Source organism: Hirundo rustica, chromosome 6, assembly GCF_015227805.2.
Source record: "Hirundo rustica isolate bHirRus1 chromosome 6, bHirRus1.pri.v3, whole genome shotgun sequence".
NCBI lineage: Eukaryota > Metazoa > Chordata > Aves > Passeriformes > Hirundinidae > Hirundo > Hirundo rustica.
Genome location: NC_053455.1, coordinates 60,441,358 through 60,457,165, shown reverse-complemented (window position 1 = coordinate 60,457,165; position 15,808 = coordinate 60,441,358). Strand labels below are relative to the sequence as shown.

Genomic DNA, 15,808 nt, shown 5'->3' with positions numbered 1-15,808 from the left:
AATGTTTTGTGATAGTGTATCTCAATCTCTCTGTTCTGTGTCTTTTTATGGGCTTTTTTTAAGTTGTTGTGGGACAGAGGAATAGATAATTTTTTCCAGTGTCCATTAAAATTCCCTTTGCCTGCAGTGCAGTATGTGCTCCATAAAAGAGACGAACCCGCTGCAAGTGAAATAAGCTGATGCTGCACTGCCTTTTTAGAGCAACAAAAATCTTTATAGATTATTTTCCCGAGTGCCATGAATCTCCTTCAAAGCCTTAAGTCACCGATACCAATTAATAAACTTAATAGTCTCATTTTCAATTCACATTCAGGCCGCGCAGAGCGTGTGCTCTGGCAGATGCTTGAAAGCTTTGCCTTTCAGAGATAAAATGTTACCTTGTGTGCGAGTGGGGCAGATTCAGGAGCAGAAAGACCTGTTAAAGTGCAGCACCTGAGGCCTCCTTGTTTTCTGAATTTACAGTCTCAGGCTGGCAGTCGTATAAATGAGTGATGCTCTCTGATGTTCTCTCCCAAGCAGGCAACGAAATTGGCAGGGAGTCTTGGGTTTTGTGCTGATGTGTCCAGAATTCAAATAATTTCATTCTCGGCTATAATGACAATTGGAGGCAGAGTATTACCTTGAGAAAAGAGAAGGGAGGCTTCTGGATCCTGTATTGAATTAACAACCGATTCCCATTTACTCTCTCTGCTGAAAACTCTATTATGCGGGGCTCTTATTGCCCTTATTCAAGGGCAGGGAATTAAAGGAGTGATATGGATGGTAATGCTCTCATCTTCCTGCCATGACACTGAATAATGGGGACAAAGAAGGGGAATCTTGACGGATGATACGCCTTTTAAAATACTGCTGATAGCGAAAACACGGAAAGGACGACGCATTTGAGTATCTGCGATGAAGTTGTATTCTGATTTTTGTGCTTTTCGCTTAGGACTTTAAATCAGCTCTGCTTTCCTTTTTGCTGTAGCTTTTGGAACATTTTATTTTCTTGTTTCTGCAGGAGAGGGTCCTTTCTGTAAGGAACATAACCAAGATGAGGTAAAGCTTTGCTTACATTAATTCCAAGAGAAATCTGCTCCCCTTGGACTCGGAGAGCAAGCATTGGGAATCTGTCCAGATTGGTGTAATTATTTGGGGAGAGCCATACTGCTGCTCAAGTGGTGGCTCTTCTGGCACTTTCCAGTTCAGCTTAAGCTCTTTCTGAAGTTACACTGACTAAATAAAACTGGTGGTCTTATTAAAAATAATACCCACTGGGGACCCTTCCTTTACAAATACATACATTTGGGTCTAAAAAACATATTTACCCTGTGTAAACTAGACCTCACACATAATAACGAGTGCTTTTGCATTAGGAACTTTCATGGAATAAATGAGAACATCTCCATTCTGCCAGAGGGTAAATGAGAAGCAAAACATTGGACTATCTTGCCAAAAGTCCCTTTCTGTGGTGAGAACGAAACAGAGGTCTTGGTCTACTTAGTGCAAACCCACAAGATCTCTCTGAGCTATTAACACTCTCCCCTGACCTCAGTCCAGATGTAAACGAGGCCCACTGCCCTAAATTTTCAGTCAACGTTTTCTGTGGGGTGAAATCATGAAAATCATCCCTGTTGCAGCTCACACTCTGTGTACGTGTGACACCACCCGGAGAACCACTGTGCACCCCCACCTCAGCATCCTGGCTACCCCCACCAAGCTTTGGAGACAAACTCATTAAGGACTTTAGGCTTTGTTTCTAGCTGGACAGAAATGGCAGGAACTCAGGCTAATAATTATAAATATAATTATAACCAGCTGCCTGTGGCCTCCAGAGGTCAGCATATCACTGGAAAATGGCTAAATATCAGCGCCCTCAAACCCTGCTTTCCAAGCTGTTCTCATTGGGTGCAGTTTCCAATTTCACTGATATCAAGATTCCAAGGGTTTCTCCCCAACTCTACTCACGACAGCAGAAGCAAGAAAAGAGCTCTCAGAATATCCATTGTAAAAGGCAGAACGTTGTCATTGATGAGTGGCTGGGACATCCCCTGGGTGACAAAGTTTATCGAGAAGAGCCAAGTAGATATCCACAGGTTTAGGTGCTATAGCCGGTGTGTCAGTCGTGATGGAGTGAATGGACCTGCCAAGCACCTTCTGGGTGGGTGCCAGACTTGCTCACTCGTGGGAAAAGCTTTAATTTTTAGTGCCTTTCAACGCAACTTGCAGCTGTAGTCCCACTCTCAGAAATAATAATGTAGAATCAGAGATGAGAAGTCAGAGTTTCTCAGAGGCATGAGACAGCTTTCAGGCAAGAAGAAACTTAGACTGTGCACCTCAGGAAAAATAAGCTGTAGAGAAAATGATATCATAGAATCATGGAATGGTTTGGGTTGGAAGGGACCTTAAAGATGACTGAAATGAAATCTTTCTGAATACGTTTATTGGTTCTTGTGATATTATTATCCTGGATTCCATAATCCAGAGTGAAATCAGGATGAGCTACCTTTCTAAAAGACCCAAATCTTACACAATCTCCGAGATCATCAGAGAGACTCAGTCTGATGCAAAACACCCAGAACCAGCCTCAAAGCATCCTCATAAACACCAAAGTGTCACACAACACTAATTTCTCCTAGAGCACAATCTAATTCCTTAGCTTGAAGAGCACAAGATTTATTGAGCCCTTGGTGTTCTCACATTTGTTCTTTGAAAGGCAACCCGAAGTGGATCCAGCTGTAGACAAAGAGTAGAAACCCTGCTGCTGCAAAAAAATAAAGTTAATAATACAAACAAAAAAAGAATCCAGCACAACTCTAAAAAAAAAAAAAAAAGAAAAAAAAAGATAACAACACTCAAACCTTTCATTATTTTTATTAAAGCTGCAGAGTCTTACTACACACAACAAATATTTTATTGATATAATCTAAGTTAATAAAATAGTTGAACAACTCTTTAGATTTATATTTGCATAGAAATGATCTGGGGAGCCTCTTGTCTTGAGACAGCAGTGCCCGAGAACAACTATTCAGCAGGGTTTTTTAAAAGAAGAGTTTGGGACTAGAGGATGCACTGTTCATTCTCAAAGGAAAAAGAAAAAAATCCATGCAAAAAATAACTCCCACCCGAAGCGCGAGGCCATATGGAACGGCCACGTGAGGGATGGCTCCTTCCTTCCAGCATTCCTCGTCACACCTACCGTGGGAGCTTGTCATCTAAACTCAGCAGAGAAAACAAGACAGAAAGAAAACGGAATTGCACAATCCTAGTCTGCAGGTGACAAGGTCATAACATCTCTTTACAGAAGTCCCTACTCTGTTCCAGTGGGGAGGATGGGAAGTGGTGCTGTGTCTGTCCCCGGCTGCCAGCTGATGTCAGTTACCGCCCGTCCTGTGAACACAAGTCAGTCTAGCTACTATTGCTTTGCTCTCCCTCCTTCACCTGGGTGTAGTTTTACATTCTGCGTAGCGCTGCCTGCCGGGGGCCGACTGCGTGGTGTTTCCCCCCCATTCCAAAGCCCACAGCCCAAGGGGTGATCTCCTGGGCGCAGCTGGGCCCGGGAGGTGTCCGTCGCGGAGCGCCAGGCACGTCCGCGCTAGATCATGCCGTTGATCTTAGTCCACTCGTAGATGTCCTGCTCGCACACGATGTCCGAGTTGATGAGGAGGTACCTGTCCCCCACGCAGAAGTGCTTCTGGCAGGCGGCGCACTTGAAGCACTCCAGGTGATAGACCTTGTCCTTCACCCGCATGGTCATCTCGTAGGCGCGGATCCGCTTCTCGCAGGAGGCGCACAGCCCGTCCTGGCCAAAGAGCCTGCGGCGACACGGCACAGAGGTGAGCACGGCTCCTTTGCTGGCCGGCCCGGGAAAACCCGGCCAGAACCAGAGCACAGCACCCTGGATCCAGCAGGACCGAGTCAGAGAGAGGTCATGTGGAAAGCTGCCCCGCAGAACTGGAAACTTTGCAACACCGAAAATTAAAACAGAAAATCCAAGGTGCTCACCTTGGATAAAATCACAGAATGGGTCGGGCTGGAAGGAAATTTAAAGTCCGCCCTATGCCGACCCCTGCCATGGGCAAGGACTCCTTCCACTATCCCAGGTTGCTCAGAGCCCCATCCAAGCTGGCCTTGGACATTTCCAGGGATCCAGGGGCAGCCTCAGCTTCTCTGGGCAACCTGTGCCAGAGCCTCAGCACCCTCACAGGGAAGAATTTCTTCCTTAATATCCAATCTAAATCTGCTCAAATCAATCAATATAATTGGCTTCTCTGATCAATGCCCTTATCCTGAATTGGAGGAGCGAAGGTTGCCCAGAGCACCAAATAAAGTTGTGCCATATTAACGCTTCCACTTATGTGATTGACAGAAATTACCTTTTGTTAATATATTTTTTTTCATTTCTTAAGCTGTTGCCCTGTAATTTACGGGAAGGAGTTGGGATAAGCCATGGTCTAAGGCTCTCCTGCCTTTTGTCCGTGCCTCCACGCTGGAAATTCTTTCAAACATTTCTATATCCACGAAGGCACACACTCCTGCTCCGTGAAGTCACTCCTGATGGGTTTAAGAAGGACACATTCTAAGACCTCCTAGACACCTATGAGACAATTTTATGCTGTGGACTGCTCTTTAGTCCTCATGGAGGAACCCTGCTGGGGTCCTCATGATCTTGTCTATGAAAAGGAGCCTCTAATGAGTGCCCTGCAGAGCTCATTAAGTCAAATCGGTAATAAGAAGCATGAATATATTGATTTTTTTATTCTTAAAAGGGAGGAATGCTACAGGTGATGCATTCATCGACTTTGACTTCTAAACTTCCATACTAATCCTGGAAAGGGCTTTTTTTCCACCTCCTACACATCTCCTGCATGTGCTGTGCCTGATTTAAGTCACCTTCTGAACTGGAAAAGGGGTGTCTGGTAAATTAAGAGACCTTTAAGGAGAAAGAACATAATTCCTTTTGTCTACCAGGAGATGTCAGTGTTCACTCCTGCCCGGTGAAAGTAACGCTAAGGTTACACAAAGGTTGCCAAATTTTTCATTAATGAGGGAAGATATTATCTGCTGCATTATTAAATAAATAAAACCGTTGGATTTCACTGCAAGAAAATGCATTAATTGTATTGCCATACTTCCTGTTGCTTCCATTTTAAGATGGAACGAGTATCTGGGAAGGGTAATTAACACCGGATCACTGCTGGATTTACAAGCGGCCCCATTAGCAGAACTCAGTCCTTAATTTTTGCTCAGCAAAATTCCCATCAGCAAAGCCTCGGGACAGCATAATTAGGAAGTCCACCGAGATTTTGGTTTCATTTTTATTGGCAGGTAAATTAGCCTTCAGGAAAAAAAAAGCTGGAAAAATACCAAATACCATTATTCTGTTCCACAAACCTCCTGACACTTTAGGGAAACATTAGAAGAAATGGAACACAACCGGCACAACAAGGATCAGGCCATTTTAATCAAGAATGTAGAAATCCTTTGTTATCAATTTTTTGTGAAATGTCTTAGTCTCCAATTAATCCTTTACTTACAAATTTCGGCAAAACTGGGAGGCGGAGAGTTATTGATGAAAAAGCCCATAACAAGTGTATTTCTAGGATCTGATTCTGCAAAATGTGCAAATTCTGGCTTATTCAGCACCAGGCTTAAGAATGCCCAAAACCCAAATGATCTTTCGCCTCTTACCCGGGTTTAAACACCTCTAAGCTCCAAGGGAATACTGGGGGAAGCAGAAACCTCCTTAAAAAGCACTCAGGGGAATGGGCTCATTGCCAGGTCAGTGGGAGATTGCTGGAATTTGGCCCCTTTTCCCAATTTCTGCTTTCCAGAACGCCACACTGACCCTTCACTGGGAGCTATGGGGTTAGGTGTGTGCAGGATGACAGATGCTGAGTCCTAGGATCTCCTTCTGTATTCTTCACAATATCAAATAATTCTGGTTTGTCCACAACGTGTAGCACTGCTTTCACTTACATTAAAAAATGCTTTTTTCCCCCCCCCAAACTTTTAAAGACTTAGCTATAAACAACTCCAAGTTGTCTGTTTAACCAACACAGGTAAGTTTTATCTATAACTTCCTGAAGAATCCCAGCAATACTAAAAGCACCTGCATATGGATCCCAAAAATATGAGGACAAGCTGAGGCAGTTGGGGCTGTGCACTCTGAAGAGACCTTAGAGCCCCTTCCACTGCCTGAAGGGGTTCCAGGAAAGCTGGAGATGGACTTTGGACAAAGGATGGAGGAATGGGACAATGGGGAATGGCTTTGAAGTGACAGAGAGCGTGTTTAGTTGGGATATTGGGAAGGAGTTCTTCCCTGAGGTGAGGGCCTGAAGGAGAAGCTGTGGATGCCCCATCCCTGGAAGGCCAGGCTGCAGGGCAATTGGAGCAACCTGTCCTAGTGGAAGGCGGCAGAGGGGCTGGAATGCGAGGAGCTGTAAGCTCCCTTTCCAACCCAAACAATTCAGGGATCCCACGACAGGAGCCCATACCGCAAACCTAAGCCCACAGACGCTGTTACGCCCGTTGCCAGGCTTCGAGAGCCATTCCAAACGAATTCCTTACTCCCAACGACGGGGAGGAGGGAGGAAGGGTGTGAGGAGTGGGCTGCCTACCTGAGATAGTCCCTCCTGCAGAGCTTCCTGCCCAGTTTGTAGTAGAGGCGCCGGCCCACCTCGCCGAGCCGGCAGCCGCACAGGTCGCAGCTGAGGCAGTCCTCGTGCCAGTACTGGTCGATGGCCTTCAGGAAATAGCGGTCCCCGATGTTCTGCTGGCACCCCCCGCATGTCAGCAGCGACGGGGGGATCTGCAGCACCTCATCCACCGGCTCCCTGAGGGAATGAGACAGCCGCTGGGTGAGGGGCGTCCACCCCGGGAGCATCCGAGCGAGGAGAGGGAAAAGCGAAACAAACCACGAGCTCGGACAGGTTAGGGCAGGGATGGCGTCCTGGTTTTTGCTCATTTTCACCGGGCACCTGAGGGATTTTACACTTCCCTTTGGGAAATGGAAATTTGGAGACTAAGCTTGACACTTCTCAGAAATGGATAAACACAACAGCTGATTCTGTTGCCCAACTGGTTCAAGTCCCGCTGCCGGTTTTAATAAAGGCAGCGTTTTACCTCACGTTGCTGCAGGACTTCTTTTTTTCCCTTAGCCAAGGACAAGAATCCCCTGGGATGGGTCTATGCCAACATACCTCAATTATCTGGGATTTACACATCCGTGAGTGAAAGGAGGCACAAATCTTTATTGTGATATTAGCGCTGATTCTTTATGCACCTCCTTCTGTTCCCTTTTTCTAAAAAGCTTGGAGATCTAGGATAATTCTGGGAAAAGAAGCGAGAATTTTCTTCAAAGCTGCTTTCTTAAGGACTTCTAGGTCTTTTGGGGTAATTTCACAACTTAAAAAAAAATAATAAAAAATAACAGAAAAAAAATAAATAAAAGAACGGTGCCTGAGCTCAGTTTTGAAAGTTTTTGGCTTCACCCAAATGCCAGAGAAGTCAAAAAAATCTACTGGACCCATCCCTTAAGCACTTGCTTCATTTCAAGCCTGTGGCTAGTAGAGCGGACCCCAATTTTTTTCATATTATTGGATTAGTGCTCCAGCACAGAGTCCCTGAGCAATTTGCCTCTGTCATTGGTCTGTCCTCCCCTGGGCTGGCGGGGGCAGAGGAGACCTACGCTGATGAAGAAGCTCTGCTCCCGGTTTCCAGCGGGCAACAGGCAAAAAAAATTGTATTACTCCTGCTTATTTACCGGATCAGCAGTTTTCTGGGCAAAAAATTACTTTCTTCAGCAGGGAGGAACGACCTCTGGTCAAGAGCTTCTGGGCTGAGAAAGTGATCCTGCAGTTTTTATTTAGGCAAGCTGAGCCCTGAGATGTTATCTGGTTCTATTCTGCTCCGGTTTCTCCCTTCTAAGTTTGAACTGCTGCGCCCTGAGAGCTGTGTCGTAACACCCCTCTCCTGCCAGCTCTCCGTCCCGTGAGTTTTCATTAAAATCATGGGGAACTCGTGGTTAGGCCCTGCTTTTTCCAAATTTGTCCTTTTGGGCCGCACGCTCCCTTTCCTAACACGTGGGCTCCGTGCTGACAGCTTCTGAGAGCTTTCCAGCACAAGGGAAGAGCACATCATTATCCTTTATTATCCGTTATTTGAGACTTTGGAGCGTGCCCCAAGATATTTCATCTGAGGGGTGTTTGGGAATCTCAAGCCAGGTTTCTCTGAGAGCCCCAAGCTCCGGAACAGCCCAACGGATGTTTATGCAGAACAGCAGTCCTGGTTTACTCATTAGGCTTTTGATGTCCGTGGATTTCTAAGCCAGCACTTAAGCCACCAGAACACAAGGCAGGTAAACAAATAAAGATTTTAAAAAAAAAAAAAAAAAAATAAAAGCCACTTTGCAGTTGAAAGCTGGACATCATTAGGAGCTGGGATCGGCGTTTCTTTAAAAACAGCATAAAAGGAAAGGTGACATGTAAAACCACCGTGGAATGAAGTGATTTCATCCCCAAAAGCAGCAGCTCCCATGTGCTCGCTCCGTGCTCCGAGCGATGGCATTTTTAGTATCTCACAGGAAACAAACCACGAATGATTCAATTTACTGAGAGCGATGTTTCAAGCATTATCTGGAAACGGAGATTTTAGAATATATTTCTTTTCTCATCTCTCTTATCGCGATCCCAGACAAGCCTAAGTGCAGTTAATTAGCACATCCAGGGCCGAAGTGACCCTGGGTCTGCGCTGAGTTCCCGTCCCTAGGCGTGCAGCCGGGACGGGACGGGACGGGACGGGACGGGACGGGACGGGACGGGACGCCGGGAGCGCAGCCCGGGAGAAAGCCTGGATCTGGACACGGCAGCAGCCGGTGCCTTCCCTGAGTGGGAAATCCAGGGAGGGAAATTCTCCTCTCCTACATCGCGTCCATCAAGTCTGTCGACACGGTCTTAGCAGAACACCCAGCCCCCACCGAAGCTTTCTACGAGCCTTTGGAAGTTGCATTATGAAAACGTGGAAGTTGGGCACCCGCAGATAACAGCCCTGACCTTTCGCTGATCGGCTGCAGCGAGCTGGGCAGATCGGGAATGGGGCAGAGATGGTCCCCCGGGATGGAAAACCTGAAAGCTTGGGAAGCGGGATGGCTCTCTCTCTCTCTCTCTCTCTCTCGCCGAGCATCCCCACCACCCCGCCGTGGGATGAGCGAGAGGGAGATGCCCTGCCCGGGGGGAATCGCGTCTCCCGGCTGCTCCTACCCACAACTTGGGGGGCTCTCCGCAAGCTCCCCCACACCGGCAGCCCCGCGGGGGAAGGAGGGTCGGAGCGGCGGGGGCTGCCGCCGAAGCCCTGCGGGGCTGCCGGGCACACAATGCCGGCGGCGGCTCCGTCGGGGGAGCACGGGGGGCACCGCGGGGCTGCCGGGGACGATGGCGAGCGGGGAGGGGGCGAGGACCGGGCAGAAAAAGCGCGCACTTACTCGGAAGGATCGAGGCTTTTCCTCTCGATGGCCGATGACATTGGCGGGGCCGGTTCCTTTGTGGCGTGCCGCTGGTGGGCTCTGCCCCCGCCGCCCCCGCAGACGCTGTCTGCTCGCGGAGCCTTGTCGCCGGCCGCGCTGCCCCGCCGCCCCGCGATGACATTCACAGGATTTCCTCCTGCGGCACCGAGACGCACACAGAGAGAGAGAGAGACACACACGCAGGGGCTGGGGCTGCGCTCCGGCCCCGCACGGCTCTGCCCCCCACACCCCACCCCCGGCCCCGCACGGCCCCCCCGGCGCTGACCTCCCATCCCCGCCGCGCTCCCCCCGCGCCCCGGCCGGCGGGGCCGCTCCCGCGGCGGGCGGGGGGCGGCGGCCACCGCGGCCGCCACCGCGGCTCCGAGCCCGGCGCTCAGCGGCTCCGAGCGCGCAGCTCCGCACACGCTCCGCGCCCCGGCGGCAGCGCTGAGAGCGGCGGCGGCCGCATCCCCGCGATTATTATTACTCCGTGGCTCAGCCCCGGCTCTCTGGTTTCATTTCCTTTTTCCTGATCACGATTCAAATACAATAGAAGGAAATCACACTTAAAGAGACAGCTGCCCGTTTCTTAACTGCACTCCCGGGGATTCGGCAATACAAACAGCAGCATCACGACTCGCTGGGTTCCTTAAAGAGACAGAGCGGGGCTCCCCGGAGCCGGGGATGGGGGCTGCCCGGGCGTTCTCCCGTTATTATTCCCTTAATAACGCTGTCTCTGCGGGCAGGCAGGTGGGCGACCCGAGAACGATCCCAAGAGCTGGGAGGGGGAAAAAAAAAAAAGAAGAAAAAAAAAAAAAAAGCGCCTGGTTCCGGATTGTGCCGCCTTCTCGGCGGCACACGGGAGCGGCACTCACCATCCCTCTGCTCGCCCTCTCCCTCTGTGACACGGACACGCACATGCCCACACGCACGCAGGGAGAGCCGCAGGTAAAGATCCCGAGCATTATTCGTCCGCCCGGAGTTCAAACTGCTCAGCTCAGCTGCGTCTCATCCGTAGCCCCGAGGGGACACTTGCCTCCAGACATCCCCGGATTCTCGGCGAGCCGTGTAACAAATTTACACCCCGGGACCGCGTGATGCTAACGAGCTATAAAAGCCGGCGAGAACCAAGTATCGATCTGTAATTAATCCAAGAGAGGCCGAAGATGGGGAAAGACTTGCCAGAACATGTCAGTTTTCCCTCCCGCCCTTCCTCCTCTCCATCAGCACAGCACATCCCGGAAAGGACTGATTTAAAACGCCGGGGTGAAAACTATTGCGGCAATGCCAGCCTTTGCCAGGCTCTGTGGCATTAGGCGCTGGCCCTTGCTGGAGGCAGAGCTCTGGATGAGATGAACTGCTTGCCCCGTTAATTCCTTGAAAAACAGTAAAGGAATATCTGTAATAAAGCCCCAGAGAGTAGTAGCAGCAGCAATATTTCACTTCTGTATTAATTCCCAGAAGGGAAATGTATTTGATGTCTATTTTTATGACTACGTTCTCCCCTTTTTTTTTCCCAGCTTTTTGGCAGCTGGGGATATAATATCTGCAATACATTAATGAGCCCGATCCCAAGATTAGTAATGTCAGCAGAAGGACTGCTATTCCTTTCAAGGGGCTTTGAACCAAGCTCTTGAAATACTTTAGAGCTATCACTGGTCATTAGAACACATCTTTCTTATTCTTTAAGCACATTATCTCCAATGTATTTTAAGCTATTACAGCAGGACAGCCGCTCTCATTTCTGTTGAAGGAAAAGGCTCTTTTGTCAGGTTTTCGCAGACAGGACTGAATTATATGATAACTATTTAATTTCCGGCGTGTTTACCCTCTGATCAGCAAAGTAAAACGTAAACCTTGCCAGAAGAGTGAATAACTAAACTATTGCAAGACCCTACAAGGAAAAAAAAAAAAAAAAAAAAAAAAAGGAGAAAAAAAAAAATCTGCCAGGAACTTCATTTGGTTAAAAAAAGAGCAAGAAATTGAATTAAAGGTGTTTCAAAAACATGCAGAAGGGCATCAAACATGTTTAAAAAACCCCAGGACATTTCTGTGAGCTTGGTTTCTCCTGTGTCTCAAATATAAAGTCCTAAAATATAAAAGGCAAAAATTTCCCTGATGATTGAGGTACTCATATTTGGATAAACTCCTGATGGAATAATGTGAGCAACTCCATAGTGCCAGTAAATGTTCTGGTCTTAGAAGCCGTGCACACACCGCAGATTCACTGGCCTGCTGCCCTCCTTCTATTTATTTTCCCCAAAATTCACAGGAAATTAATATATTTAAGACCTCTGTGCCTTTGTGTATCTAAAAGAGTTCAAAAGTTTTGGTGAGAGACAAAAGAATCAACACCGGCACACAAGGAATTACTTAATTCCTTAGAAAAACAACATCGAAATGAAGACTCACAATACACAGTGGCCAGTGATTATTGGGAAAAAACTCCCAATTTGTAAGGTTTTGCGGTTCCTCAGGCCTGGCAGATAATGAGATGTTTCTCATATTCAGAGCTGGGCACGTGCACTGATGGACAGACCAGGAGCATTCCCCGCATTGCCTGACCAATCCCTTCGCCTACAGAAAGATTTTCCGCATAAACTCGGGGGAGCAATGTGCAGCGTAGAAGCTGAAGAGGACAATTCGTATGGGTTTCATTATTTTCAGTCAGATCCAGAACAAACTTTCCTGTCAGATCTTTAGGCACAGGACTCGTGATAGCGCTGGGATCACTCCATGGGCCTGCAAGCACCATCTGTCTCCTCATCTAAAGTAATTGTAATTAAAAGTGTGAGATTATTTCTTGTTTTCTCTCGGTCCTGTGAAGGAGAGATTCCAGGCAAAGTCGTGAGCAAAGAAAAGTGGGGAAAAAGCTGGATTTGCAGCAAAAAGGCTCAGCAAGGAAGTCCTCAGAATGCTGACCAAGACCTGCATCTTCAAATGCCTCTGAGGAACAAAGCCATACACCTTTTGGGGACAATTCCATTTTCATTTCTTTGGCTTACCTGCAACAAATGCTTGTTCTGGACAGTGAAATTAGGCCTTTACAGCTGAGGACTTTCTGCCCCACCAGAACAGATGACCAAGCAATCAAGAAGGACTTCTTTTCCCTTCACCTTGAGCAAGTCGCTTAATACCTCTTTGCCTCAATTTTCCCATCTGCAAATGTTTACTTTCCTAAGCAGAATTGGCTGTTGATTTACTTTTGCCTCCTGCTGAATAACGTTCCCAAAGACAAAGCGTTATTCAGCGCTGGAATTGGTGGTGCCGACATTTCCTGCCCAGGCACAAAAAGACCAGCACTATTTTTAGTGAGGGCTTTTCTTTCCATTGTTTCTTTCTCTGTAAAGCTGGATTTTCCAGTGCTCTTTAGTGGGGCTCTTTTTTTTTTTTTTTTTTTTTTTTCTGTGTGCGTGTGTGTTCATTGATTGAAAATCCTGAGGGATGAGTTTTGGTTTCAATTAACTTTTATTAATAAAGATCACGCTATAGACTAATTATTGGAGCGTGGCCGAGGTCAAACCTGCTGTTAGAGACTACATCTAGCGTTCGGGGCTTGGAATAATGTGCCATGAATAAGTCAGTTGGACTTTTCTAGGTGTCCCTCAACAGGAATTTAATGTAAAGCTGCATCATTTCTGTGAGCGGTGTCCTCTAAAGAAACATCTCAACGTGTCTGTTTCCAAAGAAACATCCCCCCCTTGCACTCAGGGAGTATTTTCAGCTTGCTTTGGGAAGGCCAAAATATCATCATCACCTCTCAGCCTCAGGTCGTTCCCACCTTTATTCCCTTGGTACGTCCCAGCTTTATTCCCCCCTATAGCTCATGGACACTATTGAGCTATTTCAGGTCACCCTCGTTTAGAGAGGCCCGTGTTCAGTAAGATTAACTTTGCTGCCCTCAATAGCCAGTAATGCTGGTTGCCTAAAAATGCAGTTTATGAAGATTGAAGTCTCCGCATAGATGGAAGAATTAAATCTCGGTGACGGCGGCCTAGATTTTCTGTTAGTGCTTCCCGTGGGAGAGGAGAGTCAGGACCGTGACTAAAGGTGAACAATTAACACGAAAGGTGGCGTAAAGGAGTCAGGATTTCTGTAACTTGGGCTGTCTTCTGCTGCTGAGCCACCATTTGGTGATAGAATCACTGCTGCACTCCAACCCACCGACTGGCGAGGATCCTCCTGTCTCCCGGCACACACTGGACTGAAGCCTTGGCCCGCCAGCCCCTGGGATGAGGCTCTGAAGTAGTGGAAATTTTGGGTCAGTTTGGGTTTTTGGACCCAAACTTGACACCACAGAACAAGAACCTTGGTCTCTCTTCAAGAAGACAGAATATTTGAGGGGGAATTTGGAGGCTGGAACTGGGGGATGTCTAAGGTCCCTTCCAAGCCAAACCATCCTGCGATTCCACAATTCTACATAAACCAGCTGCTGCCAAGGAGATGGGACCGGAGAACCAACGGAACTGTGCCACTGGAGAGCCGATGCTGCATCAATATTACTCATATCAGCACAGTGTCACATTAATGGCATGAAGGGCACCATGTAAAGACCAAAAAAAAAAAAAAAAAAGTATTTATTCCCTTTTCACGAACCTGGAAATTTTGTTCCATCCAGTAATTCTGGTCTGGTCCGTGTGCTCTCCACAAGTGCTGTGTTTTGATTTTGTTGGGTATTTTTGTTTTATTTTTTTCATGTCAAACCCTCCCCATCATTCTCCTAATTAGCACATTTTCTAACTTCCTCGAGGACAGAGGTGGATAGAGAGGATAAGGAGCTGTCACTGAGCTTTGGAGGCTTTTGGTGAAGGGTGACTCAGAGAACTTACAGTCTTCTGGCCAAGGACACACTTCTCTTTTTGGGGCTTAACCCTTCCCTTGAACTGGAAGAAAACAAACCAGAACAATAAAAACCACACTCAGGGTGAGGTTTGCCCTGGGACTGTGAGGTCCAGACGTTAGATAAGGATCCTGGGGCATAAAGAGGTCTGGGCAGTTACAAAGTTTTGTTTTGTTTTGCCTTACTTTCTCCCACAAGCAGCAAAGACAAGAGGAAAAAAAAAAAAGGAAAAAAAAAAAAAAATAAAAACCAAACCCACCCAGCCCAGCAACTGTGGTTATAGCCCAGAGAAATCTTCAACTACAGATCACATCAGGGATGATGAAAAGTTAGTTACAGGCAGTCAGATGAAGGGATATTTCACGGCAAAAACCTGAAAGGTTTCCCCCTCCCCGTTTCCTCCCTCTTCTTTTATTGATTTCTCTTGCCGCCTTGCACACAAGCCAGATCCAATTACTCTGTCATGGTTTTCATAAGGCTACTGCTCTACAGTGCAGTCCTTTCAAGTGGTTCCTTCTTTTTCCATGGTAAATACTCTCTCCTATGCTGATGCACGGGAATGACCCCAATAGGGCACTGGGGAGAGTTTTGACTTTGGCATTAAACGTCTCGTCCCAACCCATTCACGTCAAGGGAGAGACACATCTGAACCAAAACGGGCTTTGAGCTGGACCCACAAATACTTGCAGCTCAGAAGATAAATGGTGACTTGGGAATGCAATTCCCTCAGGGAAAATTTCAGGGGGAGTCACAGACAACCAGAGACTGTAGCTCAGGCTCCCCTGTGTATACCTACAAGCACAGATATGTGAATGCATTTATATATTTATGTTGGTGGTGGGGTTTTTTTCCACGTTTCCATGTAGTATGGATACAATTGTGCATTTGTGAAAACAGAGACGCTTGCAAACTTGCAGGTCTTCATCTCGTGCTCCTTTCCAAGCTGCTTCCCATCAAAAGAAGCTTTTCCAGGCTACGGGCTCTAGTCAACACACTCCTTCATGTTACCACCTGGAAGAGTCACCAGGTAGATTCAGCAACCTTGGCATGAAGCAGCAGCATTACCAGGAAGTCTGACATCATTCCAGGAACCCATCAGTCCTCTTGTTCCCCTGTGGAACGTTTTTATTTCTGCTCTTAATTCCTTCTAGGGTTCAACACTCAACGAAGCAATAGTCCCTAATTAAGTGTATTAGGAGGTGGATTTAATGAGGAAGTCTGATGTCACCTAGTTCACATGGACCAGGGAAACAGTGGGAGCTCCTGCTGAGCGGCTGCCCCATCCCATTGCACAGGCAATTCCCCAAGAATGCGTGGCCTGGGGACTGCGTAATCAAAGAACCATGGAGTGGCTGGGGTTGGAAGGGACCTTGAAGGACCATCTCGTTCCAGCCCCCCTGCCGTGCACAATAAGGTGCTGACACTTCATGCGCAAGCGGCATGGACCTTTGGAGAAAAACCAGCCAGAAGAAAAACAAACAGCTCGA

General features: G+C 47.5%; 1 protein-coding gene across 3 annotated transcripts; it reads right to left on the bottom strand.

The window, feature by feature from the left end:
• Positions 1 to 2,837: 2,837 nt before the first annotated feature.
• On the bottom strand, positions 2,838 to 10,618 carry LMO2 (LIM domain only 2). 3 transcript variants are annotated; one of them, XM_040068507.2, is made up of 4 exons: positions 10,357 to 10,618; positions 9,461 to 9,638; positions 6,600 to 6,815; positions 2,838 to 3,794 (listed from the first exon to the last, which is right to left on the bottom strand). In XM_040068507.2, the coding sequence occupies exons 2-4, from the start codon at positions 9,499 to 9,501 to the stop codon at positions 3,575 to 3,577; spliced, it is 477 nt and encodes a 158-aa protein (XP_039924441.1). In that variant the 5' UTR covers positions 9,502 to 9,638; positions 10,357 to 10,618; the 3' UTR covers positions 2,838 to 3,574. The 3 variants fall into 3 exon arrangements, with proteins under 3 accessions (XP_039924441.1, XP_039924438.1, XP_039924440.1); XM_040068504.1 differs by lacking the exon at positions 10,357 to 10,618 and adding an exon at positions 10,076 to 10,127; XM_040068506.1 differs by lacking the exon at positions 10,357 to 10,618 and adding an exon at positions 9,768 to 9,964.
• Between the last annotated feature and the right edge of the window lie 5,190 nt (positions 10,619 to 15,808).

Coding starts and splice junctions, on each gene's coding strand:
- LMO2 (XM_040068504.1), bottom strand. CDS start 10,112: ATGCTGCTGTTTGTATTGCCGAATCCCCGGGAGTGCA. Junction 9,639..10,075: donor GCCGAATCCCCGGGAGTGCA/GTTAAGAAACGG, acceptor TCGGTGCCGCAG/GAGGAAATCCTGTGAATGTC. Junction 3,795..6,599: donor TGCAGGAGGGACTATCTCAG/GTAGGCAGCCCA, acceptor GTGTCGCCGCAG/GCTCTTTGGCCAGGACGGGC.